General features: G+C 41.6%; 1 protein-coding gene across 2 annotated transcripts in view; it reads right to left on the bottom strand.

The window, feature by feature from the left end:
* Positions 1-25,142, bottom strand: part of LOC106568037 (nectin-3-like protein) — an 86,130-nt gene extending 60,988 nt beyond the window's left edge. The window contains exon 1 of one of the 2 annotated variants that reach the window (XM_045692301.2): positions 24,780-25,142. In XM_045692301.2, the coding sequence (XP_045548257.1) occupies positions 24,780-24,861 (82 nt within the window). In that variant the 5' untranslated portion in view covers positions 24,862-25,142. The remainder of the gene's footprint in view (positions 1-24,779) is intronic. The other variant, XM_045692300.2, reaches the window with a different exon arrangement.
* Between the last annotated feature and the right edge of the window lie 559 nt (positions 25,143-25,701).

Raw genomic sequence — 25,701 nt, 5'->3', positions numbered from 1 at the left:
ATCTCTTTAAGGAGCGTTCTGTCCTAACAGCTGTCAAGCGCCCAAACTAACTGGCTAACGTTGGCTAGCTTGCTAGCTACATCCAGACACAAATGAGAGAACAGCTCTGACCTAGGTAGCTAAACAATTAACCATAATCCCAACTCATGACGTTACTACCCCGCATGAATTTGCAGGTAGGCTATAACTAGCAGAGCAAATGGCTCTGAGATATGAATAATATTACAACACAGATGTCGTGTCTTTGGCATCATTAAATTGAAGACTTATTTAATCAAATCAATTCTCTGTAATTATTATTACGTGATTAAAGTAATCATGTAAATGTAATTAACTAGGAAGTTGGGGCACCAAGGAAAATCTTCAGATTACAAAGTTATAATTTTCCTAAAATAACTCTTCAGACATTTTAATATCTGATCAATTAGTCTTCTAATTAATTAATTATTCTTTACCTCACGTTAGTCTCATTCCAAACGTCGTAAATTGTTGGTTATCTGCACGAACCCAGCCTTTACTATGAATCATCCATACACCAAATTGTCTTAAATCATTTATTTACTAACTAACTAAATAATCACAGAAATGCATTAACAAACAGTAGATATGGTTACAAGGAAATTATATGGGAGGTTTCCTAGTGGGCTAAGCCGATATGACGGCTTGGTGGACAAAGGGAAGTGGCAGAGGGAAGTGTGCCAGCTGTGCCACCAGAGACTCTGGGTTCGAGCCCAGGCTCTGTCGCAGCCGGCCGCGACCGGGAGGCGCACAATTGGCCTAGCGTCATCCGGGTTAGGGAGGGTTTGGCTGGCAGGGATAACCTTGCCTCATCGCGCACTAGTGACCCCTGTGGCGGGCCGGGCGCAGTGCACGCTGACCAGGTCGCTAGGTGTACGGTGTTTCCTCCGACACATTGGTGCGGCTGGCTTCCGGGTTGGATGCGCGCTGTGTTAAGAAGCAGTGCGGCTTGGTTGGGTTGTGTTTCGGAGGACGCATGGCTCTTGACCTTCGCCTCTCTCCGTGCAGGAGTTGTAGCAATGAGACAAGTCAGTAACTACTAACAATTGGATACCACGAAATTGGGGAGAAAAATGGGGTAAAAACAACAACAAAAAACATCAAATTGATCAGAAATACAGTGTAGCTGGAAACAGCAGATTTTCTATGGAATATCTACATAGGCATACAGAGGCCCATTATCAGCAACTCCTGTGTTCCAATGGCACGTTGTGTTAGCTAATCCAAGTTTATCATTTTAAAAAGGCTAATCGATCATTAGAAAACCCTTTTGCGATTATGTTAGCACAGCTGAAAACTATTGTTCTGATTAAAGAAGTAATAAAACTGGCCTTCTTTAGACTAGTTGAGTATCTGGAGCATCAGCATTCGTGGGTTCGATTACAGGCTCAAAATGGCCAGAAACAAAGAACTTTATTCTGAAACTTGTCAGTCTATTATTGTTCTGAGAAATGAAGGCTATTCCATGCAAGAAATTGCCAAGAAACTGAAGATCTCGTACAACGCTGTGTACTACTCGCTTCACAGAACAGAGCAAACTGGTTTTAACCAGAATAGAAGGAGTGGGAGGCCCCGGTGCACAACTGAGCATGAGGACAAGTACATTAGAGTGTCTAGTTTAAGAAACAGATGCCTCACAAGTCCTCAACTGGCAGCTTCATTAAACAGTATCGGCAAAACGCCGATCTCAACGTCAACAGTGAAGAGGCGACACCGGGTTGCTGGCCTTCTAGGCAGAGTTACAAAGAAAAAGCCATATCTCAGACTGGCCAATAAAAAGAAAAGATTAAGATGGGCAAAAGAACACAGACACTGGACAGAGGAAAACAATTTCTAAGTGACCCAAACTTTTGAACGGTGGTGTACATGAATGGACGCTTCTCCCTCTGTCACGGATGCCATGGTTGCCCTTAGGTTGAAGATGTAATCCGGAGATGTAATCTCCATCTCCTTAGCTACAATACTCTAATTCCACTGATTTCAAAACTCTGTCCTCCAGAAAGTGGAGAACACATGCCGTTTTACACATGATATCTTTAAAAAAACAGCATTAGAAAGGATTACCTACTTCACATACTGAACAGCTCACCCAATTAGGCTTGTAATTTAACAGTTTTATTCGTATTTACAGATGGCATACTCGCCCTCCATTTGGCAAATCTCACCATAATTCCATCTTCCTGATTCCTGCTTACAAGCAAAAATTAAAGTAGGAAGCACCAGTGACTCGGTCAATAAAGAAGTGGTCAGATGACGCAGATGCTAAGTTACAGGACTGTTTTGCTAGCACAGACTGGAGTATGTTCCGGGATTCTTCCAATGACATTGAGGAGTACACCACATCAGTCACTGGCTTCATCAATAAGCGCATCAATGACGTCGTCCCCACAGTGACTGTACGTACATACCCCAACCAGAAGCCATTGATTACATGTAACATCCACACTGAGCTAAAGGGTAGAGCTGCCGCTTTCAAGGAGCGGGACTCTAACCCGGACGATTATATAAAATCCTGCTATGCCCTCCGACGAACCATCAAACAGGCAAAGCGTCAATACAGTACTAAGATTGAATCGTACTACACAGGCTCCGAAGCTCGTCGGATGTGGCTGGGCTTGCAAACTATTAGACTACAAAGGGAAGCACAGCCGCATGCTGCCCAGTGAAACGAGCCTACCAGACGAGCTAAATTACGTCTATGCTCGCATTGAGGCAAGCAACACTCAAGCATGCATGAGAGCATCAGCTGTTCCGGACTACTGTGTGATCACGCTTTCCGTAGCTGATGTGAGTAAAACCTTTAAACAGGTCAACATTCACAAGGCTGCAGGGCCAGACGGATTACCAGGACGTGTATTCCGAGCATGCGCTGACCAACTGGCAAGTGTTTTCACTGACATTTTCAACCTGTCCCTGACTGAGTCTGTAATACCAACATGTTTCAAGCAGACCACCATAGTCCCTGTGCCCAAGGAAGCAAAGGTAACCTGCCTAAATGATTACTGCCCCGTAGCACTCACATCTGAGTACAGTTTCACATTATGGGGTATTGTATGTAGGCCAGTGACATCTCAATTTAATCCATTTTAAATTCAGTCTGTAACAACAAAATGTGGAAAAGTAAAGTTGTGTAAATACTTTCTGAAGGCACTGTATAATGCCACTGTACAAGGTCAAATACAGAGTACATGTACATTTCTCAGGTTGTCTCCTTTTGAAAACAACACCATTAAAAACAACTGCATCTTGTAGTACTCTGTAGTCTGATACTAAACTCCTTTCAAGAGAGGGAGGGGACACATTAGAAAAAGATAGGCTATGTCCGGCTGGGAGGTCAGGGTCTCATCACTTAGATTGATATCAAATCAACACAAACAAAAACAGACATCAACATGGCCCGTCATATTCTCTTCATTCAGCCACAACACACAAGCATTTAAACCTAGCATCAATCTAATCCTCTAAAGAGCTAACAAAAGACAGATCCTACAAAGCTTGTGCCGGGTCACTGCATTAGACAGCCTGCCCAGTGACCCCCCCCCCAATGCATGAGCGCGCACACGCACACACTGGAAGAACGACTGCCCCATCTCATTGAAGCCACAGAAGTTCAAGGCCGACCGCGGCAGTACTGCAGGCATTGCTTTCAGAAAACAGGTCCCCCATTGTGTAAAAAACACAATTAATAGAAGACAATCATGGTACCAATAATTGCTTCTATTACACCGGGCGTATATGCCCTTGAACTGATTATTTTACAAATCGCACACAGAATAAGTTATCAGGATAATTTAGTTGCTAATGGCAGCCTGCAGTTTCAAAGGCGGAATTCAACTTGTGATACTCAATGAGAGGGGGCAGCACTCAGGTAGCCTGCAACATCACTTCCTGGAGTAACTCAAACTGTGCATGTTATGTCTCCATAAGACAACATCTTAACCAACTTCCTTCGCTTCAAATGTGCTATATAGGGCTCTCTACTCAATCTGTAAAACTAAAGCGTTACAGATTCCGCAATGTAAGTTTAAAGGGTATTTCTGAATGAGCCGACATATGCAGCGTTTGCCGTGAATGCAGTCTCCGCTAAAGCGGGTACATTACCTTTAAATTTCAATCACACTGTAAAGCTGAACTTCCACACTGCAGACTGAATCTTCACATAGGAATAAAAAGGTATCACCCGATCGATGGCTTTGTGCATTCACATTTAATGAGTATGTTTACATGCACGCTAATAATTCTATATTAAACGGATTATGACAGTAGGCAGATTATGCAACAATCATGTAAACACCTTACTCTGCTTATCTTAAATCGGCGTAAGGTCAAAATCAAAGTAAGCATACGCCGATTAAAACACCTGGTTTTGTGAGCAATCTGTAGAATTATTATTAGGACATGTAAACACCTTAATTGGCCTACCAGCAGTATATTTGATCTGCGCATGTGCTAGCACCAGCCGAGCGAGCCTCCCTCTTTAGTGTGAGTGAAGTAAGTTTGTAACAACAATGTATGTGTCTTAGAAGTAGTTCACATACAAACGTTATATGTCCAAACTCAGAATCAAATATTCTTCCTAAAAAGAACATGTTCGCTGTGGTAGAACGTTCATTTTGACTGCCAATTTTTGTTTTTAATGGCGAGTGACATCAGGTAGCCTGATTTCAGAGGTGTCCATGTAAAAATAATTATTTGGGAAATCGTTCTTCTTGCAAAGCATGTAAACATTTTAATCAAACTATAATATTAATTTGACTATCCGCAATAATCACATTATTGTGTGCATGTAACGTCACTCAGTCATTGACACACACACTTTTAGCATATCCAACAATAGCTTGTTAAAACCTGTTTAGGATAGGGGGCAATATTTTCACGGCCGGATGAAAAAACATACCCGATTTAAACTGGTTACTACTCTTGCCCAGAAACGAGAATATGCATAGTATTAGTAGATTTGGATAGAAAACACTCTGAAGTTTCTAAAACTGTTTGAATGGTGTCTGTGAGTATAACAGAACTCATATGGCAGGCAAAAACCTGAGAAAATTCCAAGTAGGAAGTGGAAAGTCTGAGAATTATAGTTCTTCTTTTGATTCTCTATCGAAACTACAGTATCTGTGGGGTTACGTTGCACTTTCTAAGGCTTCCATTGGCTGTCTAAAGCCTTCAGAAAGCGGATTGAGCCTTCTCCTGTCTCTGGGCAGATTATAGTAGCTCAGTTTCTGAGTGGTCTGCCTGGGGACAAAGAGATTGGATATGCGCGTTCCCGCGAGCACGCTGTTTTTTCTTTTCCTCCTTGAATGAATACACTATTGTCCGTTTGGAATATTACCGCTATTTTACGATAAAAATTGATTTTAAACAGCGTTTGACATGCTTCTAAGTACGGTAATGGAACATTTTGACTTTTTGTGTCTCGAAATGCGCTCATGCGTTACCCTTTGGATAGTGACCTGAACGCACGAACAAAACTGAGGTATTTGGACATAAATATGGATTATTTGGAACAAAAACAACATTTCTTGTGGAAGTAGCAGTCCTGGGAGTGCATTCTGACGAAGATCAGCAAAGGTAATACAATATTTCTAATAATAATTCTGAGTTTATGTTGCCCCGAACTTGGCGGGTGTCTGAATAGATGGCGTGATGGCGAGCTATGTACTCAGAATATTGATGTGCTTTCGCCGAAAAGCTATTTTAAAATATGACACAGCGATTGCATAAAGGAGTTCTGTATCTATAATTCTTAAAATAATTGTTATATATTTTGTCAACGTTTATGATGAGTATTTTTGTAAATTCACCGGAAGTTTTTGGTGGGAATACATTTTCTGAACATCACGCGCCAATGTAAAAAAGCTGTTTTTGGATATAAATATGAACTTGATTGAACAAAACATACATGTATTGTATAACATAATGTCCTAGGAGTGTCATCTGATGAAGATCATCAAAAGTTAGTGCTTCATTTAGCTGTGTTTTGGGTTTTATTGACATATATGCTTGCTTGGAAAATGGCTGTGTGATTATTTTGGTCTATGTACTCTCTTAACCTGTTAGGGCTAGGGGGCAGCATTTGCACGTCTGGATAAAAAAAATGTACCCGATTTAATCTGGTTACTAATCCTACCCAGTAACTAGAATATGCATATACTTATTATATATGGATAGAAAACACTCTAAAGTTTCTAAAACTGTTTGAATGGTGTCTGTGAGTATAACAGAACTCATTTGGCAGGCAAAACCCTGAGACATTTTCTGACAGGAAGTGGATACCTGATGTGTTGTATTACCTTTAAACCTATCCCATTGAAAAACACAGGGGCTGAGGAATATTTTGGCACTTCCTATTGCTTCCACTAGATGTCACCAGCCTTTACAAAGTGTTTTGAGTCTTCTGGAGGGAGATCTGACCGAACAAGAGCCATGGAACGATGATGTCCCATTAGACACCTGGCGCGCGAGTTCATGTTGGGTACCCTCGTTCCAATACGTTATAAAAGAGTATGCATTCGTCCACCTTGAATATTATTCATGTTCTGGTTAAAAAAGGCCCTAATGATTTATGCTATACAACGTTTGACATGTTTGAACGAACGTAAATATATTTTTTCCCCTCGTTCATGACGAGAAGTCCGGCTGGCTTAGATCATGTGCTAACAAGACAGAGATTTTTGGACATAAATGATGAGCTTTTTTGAACAAAACTACATTCGTTATGGACCTGTGATACCTGGAAGTGACATCTGATGAAGAGAATCAAAGGTAATGGATTATTTACATAGTATTTTCGATTTTAGATCTCCCCAACATGACGTCTAGTCTATCGCAACGCGTATTTTTCTGGGCGCAGTGATCAGATTATTGCAAAGTGTGATTTCCCAGTAAGGTTATTTTTAAATCTGGCAAGTTGATTGCGTTCAAGAGATGTAAATCTATAATTCTTTAAATGACAATATAATATTTTACCAATGTTTTCTAATTTTAATTATTTAATTTGTGACGCTGACTTGACTGCCGGTTATTGGAGGGAAACGATTTCCTCAACATCAATGCCATAGTAAAACGCTGTTTTTGGATATAAATATGAACTTGATAGAACTAAAAATGCATGCATTGTCTAACATAATGTCCTAGGAGTGTCATCTGATGGAGATTGTAAAAGGTTAGTGCATCATTTTAGCTGGTTTTATGGTTTTGGTGACCCGGTCTTTGAATTGACAAAACATTACACACAACTCTTGTAAATGTACTGTCCTAACATACTCTAAATTTATGCTTTCGCCGTAAAACCTTTTTGAAATCGTAAAACGTGGTTAGATTAAGGAGATGTTTATCTTTCAAAGGGTGTAAAATAGTTGTATGTTTGAAAAATGTGAATTTTGACATTTATTTGGATTCAAATTTGCCGCTCTTGAAATGCACCTGCTGTTGATGGAGTGCACCACGGGTGGCACGCTAGGGTCCCACCTAGCCCATAGAGGTTAACATAATCTAATGTTTTGCTTTCGCTGTAAAGCCTTTTTGAAATCGGACAATGTGGTTAGATTAACGAGAGTCTTATCTTTCAAATGGTGTAAAATAGTTGATTGTTTGAGAAAATTGAATTGTGGTATTTTAGTTTTTGTATTTCGCACCATACGATTCCATTGGTTGTTGGCTAGGGGTTCCGCTGGCAGAACGGCACAACAGTTAACAAAAAGAGTCCCTTCAGATGATTAAGAACAACACGTTTTTAATTAAATACTATCAAATCAATAAAAGTACCTCATGTTCCCCGAATCCTGCAAAGTTTCTACAATGGAATTTCTCATTCCAGCAAAAAATGCTTACCACACTTCGCTCTCTCTCACACACACGTACGCACACACATGCACGCCTGAGATATTATTATACTGAGCCAGGTTGAGTGTGTGTGTGTTTAACTGTCGTGAAGGTCGGCCCTCCTCAAAGAGAGAACGAGCATGCTTAAGCTGCTTCCCTCCCTCCCATTTCCCCTCTCCTCCTCTCTGTCAGGGTGAAGGTCGGGTCAGATGCAACAGCACAGAGTAAAAAGCAGAGGTGAGTGAGGGAGGCTGAAGAGTAGGAGGAGAAGCAGGCTTGCTGAGTTTACACTTTAGTCAATCTTGACACGACATTGTAGTGGCATTGAGCGAAGACCTGGGGATCACCAGAGAATACCAATGTGTTAGCCAGGTGTCCCTGTGTGTTTGTGTACGTGCTTTACATAAACCCCCGAGAAGAGCGGTTTCTGAACACACATCTGACATGAGGCAGGAAATCACAGACAAATACAGCAGGCCTACATATAGGGTGTCAAATGGATAACACAAAAGCAGCAGATTCTAACAAAATGCACAAGTCAGGCCTGACTCAAATCTCTCAGAATGTTTGGCCAGTTTCTCATTATTGAATGAAGGAATTTGGCATCGTCCCATTTGAGCTTGGTCAGGTTCAGATTTACCACAGTGGAGGCAGCAGCAGCACAACAGTGGGAGTTGGATAGGTTTAACACAGGTAAGAAGTGGAGCATAATGAGTTCAACACAGGCAGCCCTGCCTCTGCGTTTCCCTCTCTCTCTTTCAGTCAGAGTCGACCACAGTCCCATGTTTGATATGTTTGATGGCTTTGATGTAGAGAGGCAGCAGGAGTAGAGCGGTGGGAGAGTGGATGTGTGGGTATGTGGGAGCCTTTAACTGATCAAAGTGAGTCTCTGGGTTTTGGATTGATACAATCCCACCCTCTTCATGAGGACCACCCTGATCCCATGACCCAACCATTAGAGCACTGTCTAGGAGCAACGCCAGCATGTGGCTCATATGGCTCAGAGTGGGATCTGTTAGGGTTGAACTGACTATTTGTATGCATAACTTATATAATATACTGGGGAAGCTATGCTACAATGTTAAGTATATAAAATAAGGGTAAATCAACTGTAAATCAACAAGAAGAACTACAACCGGCAACAGGAAGTGCGTCACGACGCTGGGATCAGCCTGCACGCCGACGACAGGAGGAGCAAGTTTAAACCACGTTCCTCCTCCCTCTGACAGGCCAGCATTGAGCGGGAACTCTCTCTGTCAGAGCATAAAAGAGAGAACAATAGAATGTGACGCCCTCTTCTTCTGTCTGCCCAGCGAGGTAAAACAGAGAGACCGTATACGAACGACATATTTACCATACACGTGTTTGCATTAATTAAAGTACAAATAAATCAGAAGTTACTATGTGCTGACTATTTTGTTCTGATACCAGAAACGAACAGGAAGCAACTTTAACAGATCAACCTGCCTATTACTATCCAACCAGCAACGGCAGGGACACCTGAAAGAACAACACCAAACTACACTAAATCTGACTGTTCCAAAATGCAATACAAACAAGCAAGCGTGTGCATGCAAGCAAAGCGTGTGTGTGGCGTGTGTGTGGCGTGTGTGTGTGTGGGCGGCATGCTTGTGGGAACGTTGACACATAAGAAGATGACAGGCTCCATGCCGCCTGAGGGGATGGCTGCCGTTTTACGGGCTCCTAACCAACTGTGCTATTTTGTTAGTTGTTTCGCATATTTTGAACATAATGTTGCTGCTACCGTCTCATGACCGAAAATAACTTCTGGACATCAGAACAGCGATTACTCATCTCAAACTGGAATAAGCTTTTTTCTTTAACCTCTCTAGGGTAGGTGGCACCAAATCGTCCCACCTACGTAACAGCCAGTGTAATCCCGTGGCGCGTTATTCAAAAACCTCAAAAATGCAAAAACTTCAATTTTTCAAACATATGACTATTTTACACCATTTTAAAGACAAGACTCTCGTTAATCTAACCACACTGTCCGATTTCAAAAAGGCTTTACAACGAAAGCAAAACATTAGATTATGTCAGCAGAGTACCCAGCCAGAAATAATCAGACACCCATTTTTCAAGCTAGCATATAATGTCACATAAACCCAAACCACAGCTAAATGTAGCACTAACCTTTGATGATCTTCATCAGATGACAACCCTAGGACATTATGTTATACAATACATGCATGTTTTGTTCAATCAAGTTCATATTTATATAAAAAAACAGCTTTTTACATTAGCATGTGACTAGCATGTGACTAGCATTCCCACCGAACACTGCCGGTGAATTTACTAAATTACTCACGATAAACATTCACAAAAAGCATAATTATTTTAAGAATTATAGATACAGAACTCCTCTATGCACTCGATATGTCCGATTTTAAAATAGCTTTTCGGTGAAAGCACATTTTGCAATATTCTCAGTAGATAGCCCGGCATCACAGGGCTAGCTATTTAGACACCCAGCAGGTTTAGCACTCATCAAAGTCAGATTTACTATAAGAAAAATGTTCTTACCTTTGTTGACTTCGTCAGAATGCACTCCCAGGACTTCTACTTCAATAACAAATGTTGGTTTGGTCCAAAATAATCCATCGTTATATCCAAACAGCTGCGTTTTGTTCGTGCGTTCTAGACACTATCCTAAAGGCTAAATAAGGGTGACGAGCATGGCGCAATTCGTGACGACAAAATTCTAAATATTCCATTACCGTACTTCGAAGCATGTCAACCGCTGTTTAAAATCAATTTTTATGCCATTTTTCTCATAAAAAAAGCGATAATATTCCGACCGGGAATCTGCGTTTAGATAAACAGACAAAGGAAAAGAAACCATTCGGTCGAAGCGGGCACGCGCCTAAGCCCATAGTACTCTGAGTGGCCACTTGCCAAAAGCGATAATGTGTTTCAGCCAGAGCCTGCCTCGATATCGTTCAACATTTTCCCGGGCTCTGAGACCCTATGGACGACGTAGGAAGTGTCACGTTATTGCACAGATCCTGAGTCTTCAATAAAAAGAGCCAAGATGAAACACTACTTCTCAGACAGGCCACTTCCTGCTTGAAATCTTCTCAGGTTTTGGCCTGCCATAGGAGTTCTGTTATACTCACAGACACCATTCAAACAGTTTTAGAAACTTTAGGGTGTTTTCTATCCAAAGCCAATAATTATATGCATATTCTAGTTACTGGGCAGGAGTAGTAACCAGATTAAATCGGGTACGTTTTTTATCCAGCCGTGCAAATACTGCCCCCTATCCCCAACAGGTTAAAAACTGTAATATTTTATGTTTCACCGAGTTGTGGCTGAACGACGACACAGATAATATAGAGCTGGCGGAATTTTCCTTGCATCGGCAGGTCAGAGAAGCCATGTCTGGTAAGACAGGGGGCAGGGGAGTGTGTCTATTTGTCAATAACAGCTGGTGCGCGATGTCTAATATTAAAGAAGTCTAGAGGTATTGCTCACCTGAGGTAGAGTACCTTATGATAAGCTGTAGACCACACTATCTACCAAAAGAGTTCTCATCTATATTATTTGCAGAAGTCTATTTACCACCACAAACCGATGCACTCAACCAGCTGTATAAGGTCATAAGCAAGCAAGAAAACGCTACTAGTGGCCAGGGACTTTAATGCAGGCAAACTTAAATCTGTTTTACATCATTTCTACCAGCATGTCAGATGTGCAGCCAGGGGAAAATAAACATTTACTCCACGCACAGAGACGCACACAAAGCTCTCGCTCGCCCTCAATTTGGCAAATCTGACCTTAATTCTCTCAGTGACTCACACAACACAGGAATGGTCAGATGATGCAGATGCTACGCTAGAGGACTGTTGTGCTAGATGAGACTGGAATATGTTCCAGGATTCATCCAATGGCATTGAAGAGTACACCACCTCAGTCACCGGCTTCATCGACGACGTCGTCCCCACAGCGCTGTACGTACATATCCCAACCAGAAGCCATGGATTACAGGCAACCTCTGTATCGAGCTAAAGGCTAAAGCTGCTGCTTTCAAGGAGCAGGACAGCAATCCTGATGCTTATAAGAAATCCCGCTACGACTTCAAAAGAACCATCAAACAGGCAAAACGTCAATACAGGATTAAGATTGAATCTTACTACACCAGCTCTGACTCTCGTCGGATGTGGCAGGGCTTGAAAACTATTACGGCTACAAAAAGGAAACCCAGCTGCGAGCTGCCCAGTAACGCGAGCCTACCAGGCGAGCTAAATGTCCTTTATGCTCGCTTCGAGGCAAGCAACAGTGAAGCATGCATGAGAGCATCAGCTGTTCCGGATGACTGTGATCATGCTCTTGGTAGCCAATGTGAGTAAGAGCTTAAACAGGTCAACATTCAAAGCCACATGGCCAGAAGGATTACCAGGGCGTGTACTCAAAGCATGCGCTGACCAACTGGCAAGTGTCTTCACTGACATTTTCAATCTCTCCCTGACCAAGTCTGTAATACCTACATGTTTCAAGCAGAACATCATAGTCCCTGTGCCCAAGGAAGCAAAGGTAACCTGCCTAAATGATTACTGCCTCGTAGCACTCAAGTCTGAGGCCATGAAGTGCTTAGAAATGCTGGTCATGGCTCACATCAACAGCATCATCCCGGATACCCTAGGCCCACTCCAATTTGTATACCACCCTAACAGATCCACAGATGATGCAATCTCTATTGCACTCCACACTGCCCTTTCCCACCTGGACAAAAGGAACACCTATGTGAGAATGCTGTTCATTGACTACAGCTCAGCATTCAACACCATAGCGCCCACAAAGCTCATCACTAAGCTAAGGAACCTGGGACTAAACACCTCCCTCTGTAACTGGATCCTGGACTTCCTGACGGGCCACCCCCAGGTGGTAAGGGTAGGCAACAACACATCTGACATGCTGATCCTCAACAATGGGGCCCCACAGGGGTGCGTGCTTAGTCCCCTCCTGTACTCTCTGTTCACCCACGACTGCGTGGTCAAACACGACTCCAACACCACCATCAAGTTTGTTGACGACACAACAGTGCCCGATTACCGATAGCAATGAGACAGGTGGTCAGAGACCTGGCAGTGTGGGACAACAACCTCTCACTCAATGGGAGCAAGACAAAGGAGCTGATCGGGGACTACAGGAAAGGCGGGCCGAACAGGCCACCATTAACATTGACGGGGCTGTAGTGGAGCGGGTTGAGAGTTTCAAGTTCCTTGGTGTCCACATCACCAACAAACTAACATGGTTCAAACACACCAAGACACTGCTGTTACTCGCTGTTTATTATCTATACATAGTCACTTTACCCTTACCTACATGTACAAATGACCTCAACTAACCTGTACCCCCACACATTGACTCGGTACCGGTACCCCCTGTTTATAGCCTCGTTATTTTTATTTTATTGTGTTACTTTTTTATTATTTATTACTTTATTTGGTAAATATTTTCTTAAACTGCATTGTTCATTAACCTCTTACATCTAGACGTTCCGCTAGCGGAACACCTGCTCCAATATCCAATGATAGGCGTGGCGCGAATTACAAATTCCTCAAAAATACAAAAACTAAAATTTTTCAAACATATGACTATTTCACAGCATTTTAAAGACAAGACTCTCCTTTATCTAACCACACTGTCCGATTTCAAAAAGGCTTTACAGCGAAAGCAAAACATTAGATTATGTCAGCAGAGTACCAAGCCAGAAATAATCAGACACCCATTTTTCAAGCTAGCATATAATGGCACAAAAACCCAGAAGACAGCTAAATGCAGCACTAACCTTTGATGATCTTCATCAGATGACACACCTAGGACATTATGTTATACAATACATGCATGTTTTGTTCAATCAAGTTCATATTTATATCAAAAAACAGCTTTTTACATTAGCATGTGACGTTCAGAACTAGCATACAACTTCCGGAGGAATTTGCTAATAATTTACAAAATTACTCACGATAAACGTTCACAAAAAGCATAACAATTATTTTAAGAATTATAGATACAGAACTCCTCTATGCACTCGATATGTCCGATTTTAAAATAGCTTTTTGGTGAAAGCACATTTTGCAATATTCTAAGTACATAGCCCAGCCATCACGGGCTAGCTATTTAGACACCCGGCAAGTTTAGCACTCACCAATATCAGATTTACTATTATAAAAGTTTGATTACCTTTTGTTGTCTTCGTCAGAATGCACTCCCAGGACTGCCACTTCAATAACAAATGTTGGTTTGGTCCAAAATAATCCATCGTTATATCCGAATAGCGGCGTTTTGTTCGTGCGTCCCAGACACTATCCGAAATGGTAAATAAGGGTCGCGCGCATGGCGCAATTCGTGACAAAAAAATTCTAAATATTCCATTACCGTACTTCGAAGCATGTCAACCGCTGTGTAAAATCAATTTTTATGCCATTTTTCTCGTAGAAAAGTGATAATATTCCGACCGGTAATCTCCTTTTCGGCAAACAGAGGAAAAAAAACACAAAGACGGGGGCGGCCAGGTCACGCGCCTAAGCCCACAGTCCCTTGATCGGCCACTTGAGAAAGGCGATAATGTGTTTCAGCCTGGGGCTGGGATGACGACATTCAGGTTTTTCCCGGGCTCTGAGCGCCCATGGACGACGTAGGAAGTGTCACGTTAGAGCAGAGATCCTTTGTAAAAGATAGAGATGGCAAAGAAGTTCCAGAAATGGTCAGACAGGCCACTTCCTGTAAAGGAATCTCTCAGGTTTTGACCTGCCATTTGAGTTCTGTTATACTCACAGACACCATTCAAACAGTTTTAGAAACTTTAGGGTGTTTTCTATCCATATATAATAAGTATATGCATATTCTAGTTACTGGGTAGGATTAGTAACCAGATTAAATCGGGTACGTTTTTTATCCAGCCGTGAAAATACTGCCCCCTAGCCATAAGAGGTTAAGGGCTTGTAAGTAAGCATTTCCCGGTAAGGTCTACCAACACCTGTTTATTTGTCTCATGCGCCGAATACAAGTTTGATTTGAAGAGAACATGATTTATTCAGCATTCCTTCTTTCTCTCTTGTAGCCTCTGGCCTGCCCTGCACAGCCTAACATCAACACAATGCTCTCATAGCATTATTACAGGTCAATAGGGCTGGCACAATAATCGTATAATCATGTAACCGACAATTATGTAAAATAACCGTTGACTAAAATTAGTAATCTGCAAAATCGTCTTAATACATAATCATTTTAAGAGCAAAATGGCACGGTTGGGAGGAAAAGCTTCATTTCCAAAAGTTCCAAGGGGTCCTAAAACATTCGTTTTGAGACAGGGGTGTCACTAAAGCTGTTTTGTATTCATTAGGTAGGCCTATGTTGTAGCTCATTTCAAAGATGCATTACAAGCTCAAAACATTTTAACAAAAATTACAATGACGTCAATAACCATGGCCATTTGCATGACAATTAATCATTACCCAAAATTCCATAACCGTCACAACCTTACAGGTCAAACAATACAATTCTATCTAACATTGTGTCTGTTGTCTTATTATGCCAGTGCTGTTAAAGACATACAAATATTTTGCAGAGACAACAGTGATGCATTGAGAAGGTGGGTGTGGGTTCAGTAAAAGCATTGAGCTACTTTCAATTCCCAAGTCACATCAGTGCCTTCATCGATCGAAGGCAATAAGCAGGAAGACATACTGACAGAAGAGGAAGGAGCCAAGACATAGATAGAAGCTGACTACAGAATGAAGGGTAGAGGAGGAAATGAGGAGGAGAGGATCCTCCTACACTCTTAGAAATAACCCTTTTTGGTTCCACATAGAACCCTTTTGGGTTCATGCAGAACCCTCTGTGGAAAGGGTCCTACATGGAACCAAAAAGGGTTCTTCAAATGGTTATCCAATGGGGACAGTGGGGACAGCAGGGGGAGGGGGGGAATTCTAGATAGCTCCTTGTTTTCTAAGAGTGTAGAACAGAGGGAACAGAGACACAGCAGTCACCAGTGATGTTAGAGGAGGAATGCCAGCAGTAATCCCCCGCTCCCCTGTGGTATTTTAACTGTTCCTCCTCTTCCCCTGTTGCCATCAGTCAGTCCAAACACAGCAGCTAATGGCCATGCATGGGCCACCTGGGGGGCTATGTTCCACCTTACCGGACCCAAGGTCATACACTGGCTGGAGACGCCTCTCTGTGTGTGTGTGTGGTGTGTTTGTGTGTGAGAGAAAGAAAGAGAGAGGCAATATTGATCTCTAAACAACAGGATCGACTGCATTATTTTTTTAAATCATCACTACATAAATAATTGACTTTTAACCAGACAGACAACAGAAACAGCATGAGTCTCATGAAAACCCCTGCTAAACCAGGCAACAATAACAACATGGCCCACCATTTCTAATGTTTGAGACGTAAGATAAATTACCACAGAACTAGCCTACTGACCATCGTGTCTATTGGAGCATCGTTGATCTCCCTAAAGAGACTTTTATGGATTCACCAATTCCTGGGAAGTCGACAGCCATCTTTATAGCACCTGCTGTACAGCATAATAATATGACACAAAATAAAGAACTGACAACAAAAAAATGCATCTCAATCATTTCAGGACAGGAGAAACAGATTAAACTGCACAGACACACCTACCCCAAATCAATCAACTAATGTTCACTTGCCTGACAGCAAACGTTTCAATGCTAGCGACAGGTGCTGCGTATGGCACACCAATTGGACCAATTTGCCATGCGTTTATTTCATCTTCTGTCATGGCTAGCGAGACCACCTTTAGACTATTGTTTGATCGTCGTCAGTCTAGTAAATGGAGACAGATGTCCACAAACAAACTCAATATCAAGCACTGAGTGCGCACAACAGTAAACAGATAATCGGTGACCATCATGTTGATGCCTTCTGGACCGGTCTTCAAATTCTACCACCTCCTACTACATATATCAGATAATCCCCAGTCAACGAAAATATTTGTCAAACAGCTATTTTTCAGTGTCAATTGACGAGATGATAACCGACAAAAGTTTTGACACAGAAAAAAATGTAACTAAATGAAAATGATTTTTCATTTTGGTTGACGATAAACGAGATGAAACTAAATAATCTCAGTGACTAAAAACTGACCAGTAAATGGACTGGACAAGAGTTTTTGGAGAGATTGATAGCTTTTCAGTGTTATTTGTTTAGTCCAATCAAAAGCATGCATGAGATTAGCAGAATTGTAAGGCTCTCTCTTTCTAAATGTTGCAATGCTGTTATTGGATGACAGAACTTTGAGTACAATTTAGCCACAGTATGTCAAATGGCAGGGCTCCAGAATGCGACCATTTAGTTGCATTTTGTGACCCTTTGACTTGGCTGTGCGAGTTACATTTTTTGATGGTCACAATGTGAGCTAAACATTTATTACATGGTCACCTCACTAACAAGTTAGAAAACATCCTATTTTTTGGCAGCTAAAACTATGATTTGATCAAAGTGCATTATCCTCATGATTCCTGTAATGAAAGGGTCTGCCCAGCCCAGACCTGTTTCGCTGGAGCCTCCTGCTCTGGGATAGAGTAAAAAGGCTTCTGGCTGTATAACATTTCAAAATCAAATTGCGGGAAATATATACAGTAGCTTTGGAAGCAACTAGGGATGTAACGATTCACCAACACGCATCAGTCCCGATTCAAATGTTTAAGATACAACTGAATCGGTCCGCGGACCCCAAACCGATCCAAAATGTAACATGCATCAGTCAGAAAATCGAATCAAACGCTACGAATCGCCAATTCACTAACATTATATATTACTTTCTTTCTACCTTCCGAAAATTCCTCCTATTTTGTGTCAAATGATGTGTCCTCTCCTTCAGTGTCAAACTGCATGTAACGTTGTTGACAATCATTGATCTACAAGTCATTTTCCATGCCGAACAACCGGAGGGAATATCAGCAGCCTAGTCAAACTGCGCACTGTACCCAGCTTCGCACGCTAACCAACACGAGCTAGGCGGCCTCTTCCTGATCTTGCACATCTGCATGGCACATTCAGCATTCAAATGCTAAAATGGCTTGCGCGATATTAGGCTTTATTAGCTGAGTGACAAACTTGTAATTTACTAGGTTATTGTGAACTATGCACTGTTAAATGGTATTTTACTGGAATAAAAGTAAGCTACCAGAGACAACTCTCATCTGGCTATAGGCTACCAGCTGAACAGGGCTTACAACAGATTTTATTTCGATAGTTAAGGTTCACCATCAGCGATAGGTTTGGTAGTTTTGCTTTAAACAATCAGTGTACATGCTCTTTTTTTTTATTTCACCTTTATTTAACCAGGTAGGCTAGTTGAGAACAAGTTTTCATTTACAACTGCGACCTGGCCAAGATAAAGCAAAGCGGTGCGACACAAACAACAACACAGAGTTACACACGGAGTAAAACAAACATACAGTCAATAACACAATAGAAAAAAAGAAGAAAAAAACGAAAGTCTATATACAGTGTGTGCAAATGGCGTGAGGAGGTAGGCAATAAATAGGCCATAGTAGCGAAGTAATTAGAATTTAGCAGATTAACACTGGAGTGATAAATGAGCAGATGATGATGTGCAAGTAGAGATACTGGTGTGCAAAAGAGCAGAAAAGTAAATAAAAACAATATGGGGATGAGGTAGGTAGATTGGGTGGGCTATTTACAGATGGACTATGTACAGCTGCAGCGATCAGATAGTTGATGTTTAAAGTTAGTGAGGGAAATATACGTCTCCAGCTTCAGCAATTTTTGCAATTCGTTCCAGTCACTAGCAGCAGAGAACTGGAAGGAAAGGCAGCCAAAGGAGGTATTGGCTTTGGGGATTGTTATGGTGTTATGGTGACCAGTGAGCTGAGATAAGGTGAAGCTTTACCTAGCATAGACTTATAGATGACCTGGAGCCAGTGGGTCTGGCCCTCGCTACGAATATGTAGCGAGGGCCAGCCGACTAGAGCATACAGGTCGCAGTGGTGGGTGGTATAAGGGGCTTTGGTAACAAAACGGATGGCACTGTGATAAAGTGCATCCAATTTGCTGAGTAGAGTTTTGGAAGCCATTTTGTAGATGACGTCGCCGAAGTCAAGGATCGGTAGGATAGTCAGTTTTACTAGAGTAAGTTTGGTGGCGTGAGTGAAGGATGCTTTGTTGCGAAATAGAAAGCCGATTCTAGATTTGATTTTGGATTGGAGATGTTTAATATGAGTCTGGAAAGAGAGTTTACAGTCTAGCCAGACACCTAGGTATTTGTAATTGTCCACATATTCTAGGTCAGAACCATCCAGGGTAGTGATGCTAGTCGGGCGGGCGGGTGCGGGCAGCGAACGGTTGAAAAGCATGCATTTGGTTTTACTAGCGTTTAAAAGCAGTTGGAGGCCACGGAAGGAGTGTTGTATGGCATTGAAGCTCGTTTGGAGGATAGTTAACACAATGTCCAAAGAAGGGCCAGATGTATACAGAATGGTGTCGTCTGCGTAGAGGTGGATCAGGGAATCATCCGCAGCAAGAGCGACATCATATATACAGAGAAAAGAGTCAGCCCGAGAATTAAACCCTGTGGTACCCCCATAGAGACGGCCAGAGGTCCGAACAACAGGCCCTCCGATTTGACACACTGAACTCTGTCTGCGAAGTAGTTGGTGAACCAGGCGAGGCAGTCATTTGAGAAACCAAGGCTATTGAGTCTGCCGACAAGAATACGGTGATTGACAGAGTCGAAAGCCTTGGCCAGGTCGATGAAGACGGCTGCTCATGTTTAGATATACAGGGTCAAGTTGATCATTTCATATTGAGGACAGCAAACACTTTGCGAGGCACACTGCCTGTCCAAAGCAGGAGAAAAGGACCTCACTAAAAACTTCCAAACGGTCAATGCCATTCGATTTTGAGTTGGAGGTGATATCCAAAGTTGTGCTATATATTCATTGCTAATTTGTAAACTAGAAATATTGATACATTACTAGCTCAATCAATGATGGTGATTTCAGAACCAAAGTGGGGGTACAAAAAAAAAAAAAAAAAAAGCCTAGTAAAATGTACTGTTAGATTAATACATGACTACTTGCAGCGGGTATTATATTTCAGGGTTTTTTCTGGATCAAAAAAGGGCTTAGGTGGTGGGTGTGGCAGGGGGCATAGCAATGAGCGTGGTCGGCCATCGGCAGGGCTACATTTTAGAGGCCCCCCATCTTGGCACTGTAGAGAAATGTTAGCATTTTTAAGCCAATTTCCTGCAATTCAAAAAAAGGTGCCATCCAGCTGAGAGAATTTTGCCATTTTAAAGCTAATTTCCTACAACTCTACATATTCTGCCAATGACTTGAGAATAGAGGTCGACCGATTATGATTTTTCAACGCCGATACCGATTATTGGGAGGCCCAAAAAAGCCGATAACGATTAGTCGGACGATTTTTTGCAAATGTATTTGTAATAATGACAATTACAACAATACTGAATGAACACTTTCATTTTAACTTAATATATCAATCAAATCAATTTAGCCTCAAATAAATAATGAAACATGTTCAATTTGGTTTAAATAATGCAAAAACAAAGTGTTGGAGAAGAAAGTAAAAGTGCAATATGTGCCATGTAAAAAAGCTAATGTTTAAGTTCCTTGCTCAGAACATGAGAACATATGAAAGCTGGTGGTTCCTTTTAACATGAGTCTTCAAAATTCCCAGGTAAGAAGTTTTAGGTTGAGGTTATTATAGGAATTATAGGACTATTTCTCTCTATACCATTTGTATTTCATATACCTTTGACTATTGGATGTTCTTATAGGCACTTTAGTATTTCCAGTGTAACAGTATAGCTTCCGTCCCTCTCCTCGCCCCTACCTGGGCTCGAACCAGGAACACATCGACAACAGTCACCCTCGAAGCATCGCTCCACAAAAGCCGCGGCCCTTGCAGAGCAAGGGGAACAACTACTCCAAGTCTCAGAGCAAGTGATGTTTGAAACGCTTTTAGCGCGCACCCCGCTAACTAGCTAGCCATTTCACATCGGTTACACCAGCCTAATCTTGGGAGTTGATAGGCTTGAAGTCATAAACCGCTCAATGCTTGAAGCATTGCGAAGAACTGCTGGCAAACGCACGAAAGTGCTGTTTGAATGAATGCTTACGAGCCTGCTGCTGCCTACCACCGCTCAGTCAGACTGCTCTATCAAATATGAAATCATAGACTTAATTATAACATAATAACACACAGAAATACGAGCCTTAGATCATTAATATGGTCAAATCCAGAAACTATCATTTCGAAAATAAAACTTTTATTCTTTCAGTGAAATTTGGAACCGTTCTGTATTTTATCTAACGGGTGGCATCCATAAGTCTAAATATTCCTGTTACATTGCACAACCTTCAATGTTAAGTCATAATACGTAAAATTCTGGCAAATTAGTTCGCAACGAGCCAGGCGGCCCAAACTGTTGCATATACCCGACTCTGCGCGCAATGAACGCAAGAGAAGTGACACAATTTCCCTAGTTTAATATTGCCTGCTAACATGAATTTCTTTTAACTAAATATGCAGGTTTAAAAATATATACTTCTGTGTATTGATTTTAAGAAAGGCATTGATGTTTATGGTTAGGTACATTCGTGCAATGATTGTGCTTTTTTCGCAAATGCGCTTTTGTTAAATCATCCCCCGTTTGGCGAAGTTGGCTGTCTTTGTTAGGAAGAAATAGTCTTCACAGTTCGCAACGAGCCAGGCGGCCCAAACTGCTGCATATACCCTGACTCTGTTGCACAGAACACAAGAGAAGTGACACAATTTCCCTAGTTAAAAGAAATTCATGTTAGCAGGCAATATTAAACTAGGGAAATTGTGTCACTTCTCTTGCATTCAATATACAGGTTAAATATGCAGGTTTAAAAATATATACTTGTGTATTGATTTTAAGAAAGGCGTTGATGTTTATGGTTAGGTACACGTTGGTGCAACAACAGTACTTTTTCCGTGAATGCGCTTGTTAAATCACCCATTTGGCAAAGTAGGCTATGATTCAATGATAAATTAACAGGCACCGCATCGATTATATGCAACGCAGGACAACCTAGATAAACTGGTAATATCAACCACCATGTGAAGTTAACTAGTGATTATGTTAAGATAGATTGTTTTTTATAAGATACATTTAATGCTTGCTAGCACCTTACCTTGGCTCCTTGCTGCACTCGCATAACAGGTAGTCAGCCTGCCACGCAGTCTCCTCGTGGAGTATAATGTAATCGGCCATGATCGGTGTCCAAAAATACCAGTTACCGATTGTTATGAAAACTTGAAATCAGCCCTAATTAATCAGCCATTCCGATTAAATCGGTCGACCTCTAGTTGCCACGTTGAAAGTCACTGAGCTCTTTAGAATGAACCATTCTACTGCCAATGTTTGTCTATGGAGATTGCATGGCTGTGCTCGATTTAATACACCTGTAAGCAACAGGTGTGGCTGAAACCACTAATTTGAATGGGTGTCCACATACTATTTCAGTCCAAAATCAAGCACTTACATTACCGCAGAAAAAAATTGGTGCGACCAAATCATAGGGGAAAATTTTAGTCTGGAGCCCTGTCAAGGGGTGTGATTTTTAATCTGCTGCAGAGTAATGTGTTCTTCTGCCAATTTGGCTGTTGGGAAGAGAATCATGCGATAGGAAGTTATGTAGAAAAATGTGTTGGTAGAACATGGCTATGGATGTTTGTGCACATGAAAATCTGTGATTTATTTTTACTATAGGTTAATGAGGCAATAAAAATGTGATGACTAAAATGAAATGGCATTTAGTTGAGTAAAATGGCCCACTGTTTGTCATTTTGACAATAACTAGACTAAATCATAATTAAAATGGCAAAAATGTTACTAAGACAATTACATTTTTGTCAAAAGACTAAATATCAAAAAGAGTGCCAAAATGAACAATGATATTCCCTAGTTCCTATTTCTAGGACACAGACACCACGGAAGGTGCTTTTATCAATGCGGGTGTACTTAGATACACTAGCATTGCTTTCAATTGTATTTGGTTGCACAAATACATTCCGTGAAAACCAGAAGTTAAAGGTAGACTCAGCGAGATGACGTAGATGCAGAAAGTAAACAACATCATAGTGGGTCAAAAGCCTGTGGCTTCCCTTCCACGCAGATACTATTTGTGACTGTCTGAGCGCTAAGTGTTGCATCTAGCTCATCTCAATATCACCTGTGCTGCTCGTGGCAATGCAATTTAGTGGAATCTACCTTTAAATACAATTCCATTTCAATTCACTGTGCTGGTGGGCAGGATGCTTGCTCATTAAGCAGGGTGGGCAATTCCGACAAATTATCTAAAAGATTGTTTAATAGTACAGACTTCCCAAAAGTGGGTCTGTTGTAAACACACTTCCTCTCCGCTTATGTCATGTAAAAATAAAAGTCCTGCACATGCGCCATATGTGGACAAAAAAGGAATAACTCGTGGGGGACTTTTATTTTGCCATGAGGTAAGCAGAGAGGAATAATGACCAACAGTTCCACCCACCGGCACTGTAAGTTGAAATGGAATTGCATTTAACTTCTGGCTTCCAACGGACTGTTTTTGTGCAACCCAACACAATTGAAAGCAACGCTACTGTAGCTATGTATACTGAACAAAAATATAAATGCAACATGTAAAGTGTTGGTCCCATGTTTCATGAGCTGAAATAAAAGATCCCAGAAATGTTCCATATGAACAAAAAGCTTATTTCTCTCAAATTTTGTGCACAAATTAGTTTACATGTCAAGAAGCTGATTAAACAGCATGATCCTTGTGCTGGGGTCACTAAAAGACCACTAAAATGTGCAGTTTTGTCACACAACACAATGCCACAGATGTCTCAAGTTTTGAGGGAGTGTGCAATTGGCATGCTGACTGCAGGAATGTCCACCAGAGCTGTTGCCAGAGAATTGAATTGAGACCAGCCACCCGGACAGCAAATGAAACTAAGGAGTATTTATGTCTGTAATAACACCCTTTTATGGGGAAAAACTCATTCTGATTGGCTGGGCCTGGCTCCCCAGTGGGTGGTCCTGGTTCCCAAGTGGGTGGGCCTATGCCTACACCCCTGCCCAGTCATGTCAAATCCATAGATTAGGCCCTAATTTATTTATTTCAATTGACTGATTTCCTTATATGAAATGTAACTAAGTAAAATTGCTGAAATTGTTGCATTTATATTTCTGTTCAGTATAAACACCTGTGTTGCTAAAAGCACCTAACACCACAGGTGAGTGACTACCTTCTATTATGGAATTTGTGGTAGGAGCAGCCAGGGGTCTCCTTGCTGTAGCACCCACAGTCCCCACTCTCCAAAACGAGTCTCTAAAAGAGGCCTAGTTTTGAGCGGTGTAAATACAATTGTGAATCATAACTTCAATTAAATACAACAACTAAGTATTGGCTGTTTGGATCAGACGTCTTCAGTTAAGCTAGTAAAGGTGAGTGCAGTTGCTGTGCGACCGTGTTGCTCTTCAAAGTTGTCTCACCACTAAAGAGCACCTCACTGTTGCTCCTCAGTGGTTTCCTGTGAATAATGCCTACATGAATAATGTTTCCATGGCAGCCGCGGATCACACAATCATCGGCAGCGGCACCATTCCAACACTAAACTTCTCAACAAAAGGACGCCTGCCTTGCCCAGTCCTTAATGGTAAAGTCAACCTTTCTTATAGAAACAATACAGTCCAAATCTAAAATGAACTACTAAAACAAATGTTGTTCAGACTGTAGAGGAGCCCCATACAAGTAGTCAGAGTCGCGCGAAACACTCGGCTTTCTGGCTCGCTCTCGTTGGCTGCACTCAGAACTTCTCCAAATATTTTACATTAGCTAATGTTACAGAGCGAGCGGGCATAATGGATAACATACCTGTCAAGCTGTACAGAAGAAAAATAAATACAGCATGCTGTCTCTTATGAAGCGGGTAAATCCTGAGGCAAGGCAGGAACATTTTGAAAGTAGATCCGTCTTTCACCGAACACGTTTGTCTGTCCGCCGGACCATGAAACCTCCTCAGCAACAACTCCAAACTGCGATTGGACTGTACCACTAGAGCAGCGATAAGGGGAGCTCACCTGATTCCAGCGATACCGTCAAATGAGAGGCAATCTTCCACCACACCACCTCAGAAAGAAATAGTTAGATTACGTCATCCTTATTGCAAATATTGATTTAAATTGTGTTGCTACGGGACATATTTAGCTACTGAGTATGAAATAAAGCATGCGTGCTGTGTTTTTAACCGGGTTTAATTTCCCCGTGATAAGTGAAAAACAACACATGATTATAATACATTAACTGAAGAATGAATAAAGCTTTTCTGAAGATCAATATGATTGACATGTTTTGAGTAACACTCTGGCCTTGACACATATTCTCACCAAGTGGAGGTTTTATTCAGACACATTGCTGTGTACAGCATGGAGAATGCAGCACAATGAGTGTAGCGCATGTGCCAGTGTGTTTGTGTCCACAATCATCCATTGCTGTAGGCCTATCTCTGCTCCCCATGTACGAATTAATTCCTCTTCTGTGCATGTTTCACCTCTCTCTGAAGGCAAGTTAATACAGGACCAGTATCAACCTTAACCCCCTGTACCCCACTGGTAATCCCCCACCATATCCTATCTCCAAAAACCCAATCTGTGTATCCGACCCCCTGCCGCTATTCAACAACTAGAGCACCCCCACCACCCCACCCCAAGTCTAATTGGGGCGTTCACAAATTAACTAGCTAATCCTTGCAAACAGCAATTATGGGGGGCGCCCCTCCTGTTGGCTGGAAGCTAAC

This window comes from Salmo salar, chromosome 13 (assembly GCF_965601325.2).
Source record: "Salmo salar chromosome 13, fSalSal1, whole genome shotgun sequence".
Taxonomy (NCBI): domain Eukaryota; kingdom Metazoa; phylum Chordata; class Actinopteri; order Salmoniformes; family Salmonidae; genus Salmo; species Salmo salar.
The sequence above is the reverse complement of the archived record's forward strand: the minus strand, read 5'-3'. Positions and strand labels throughout refer to the sequence as shown.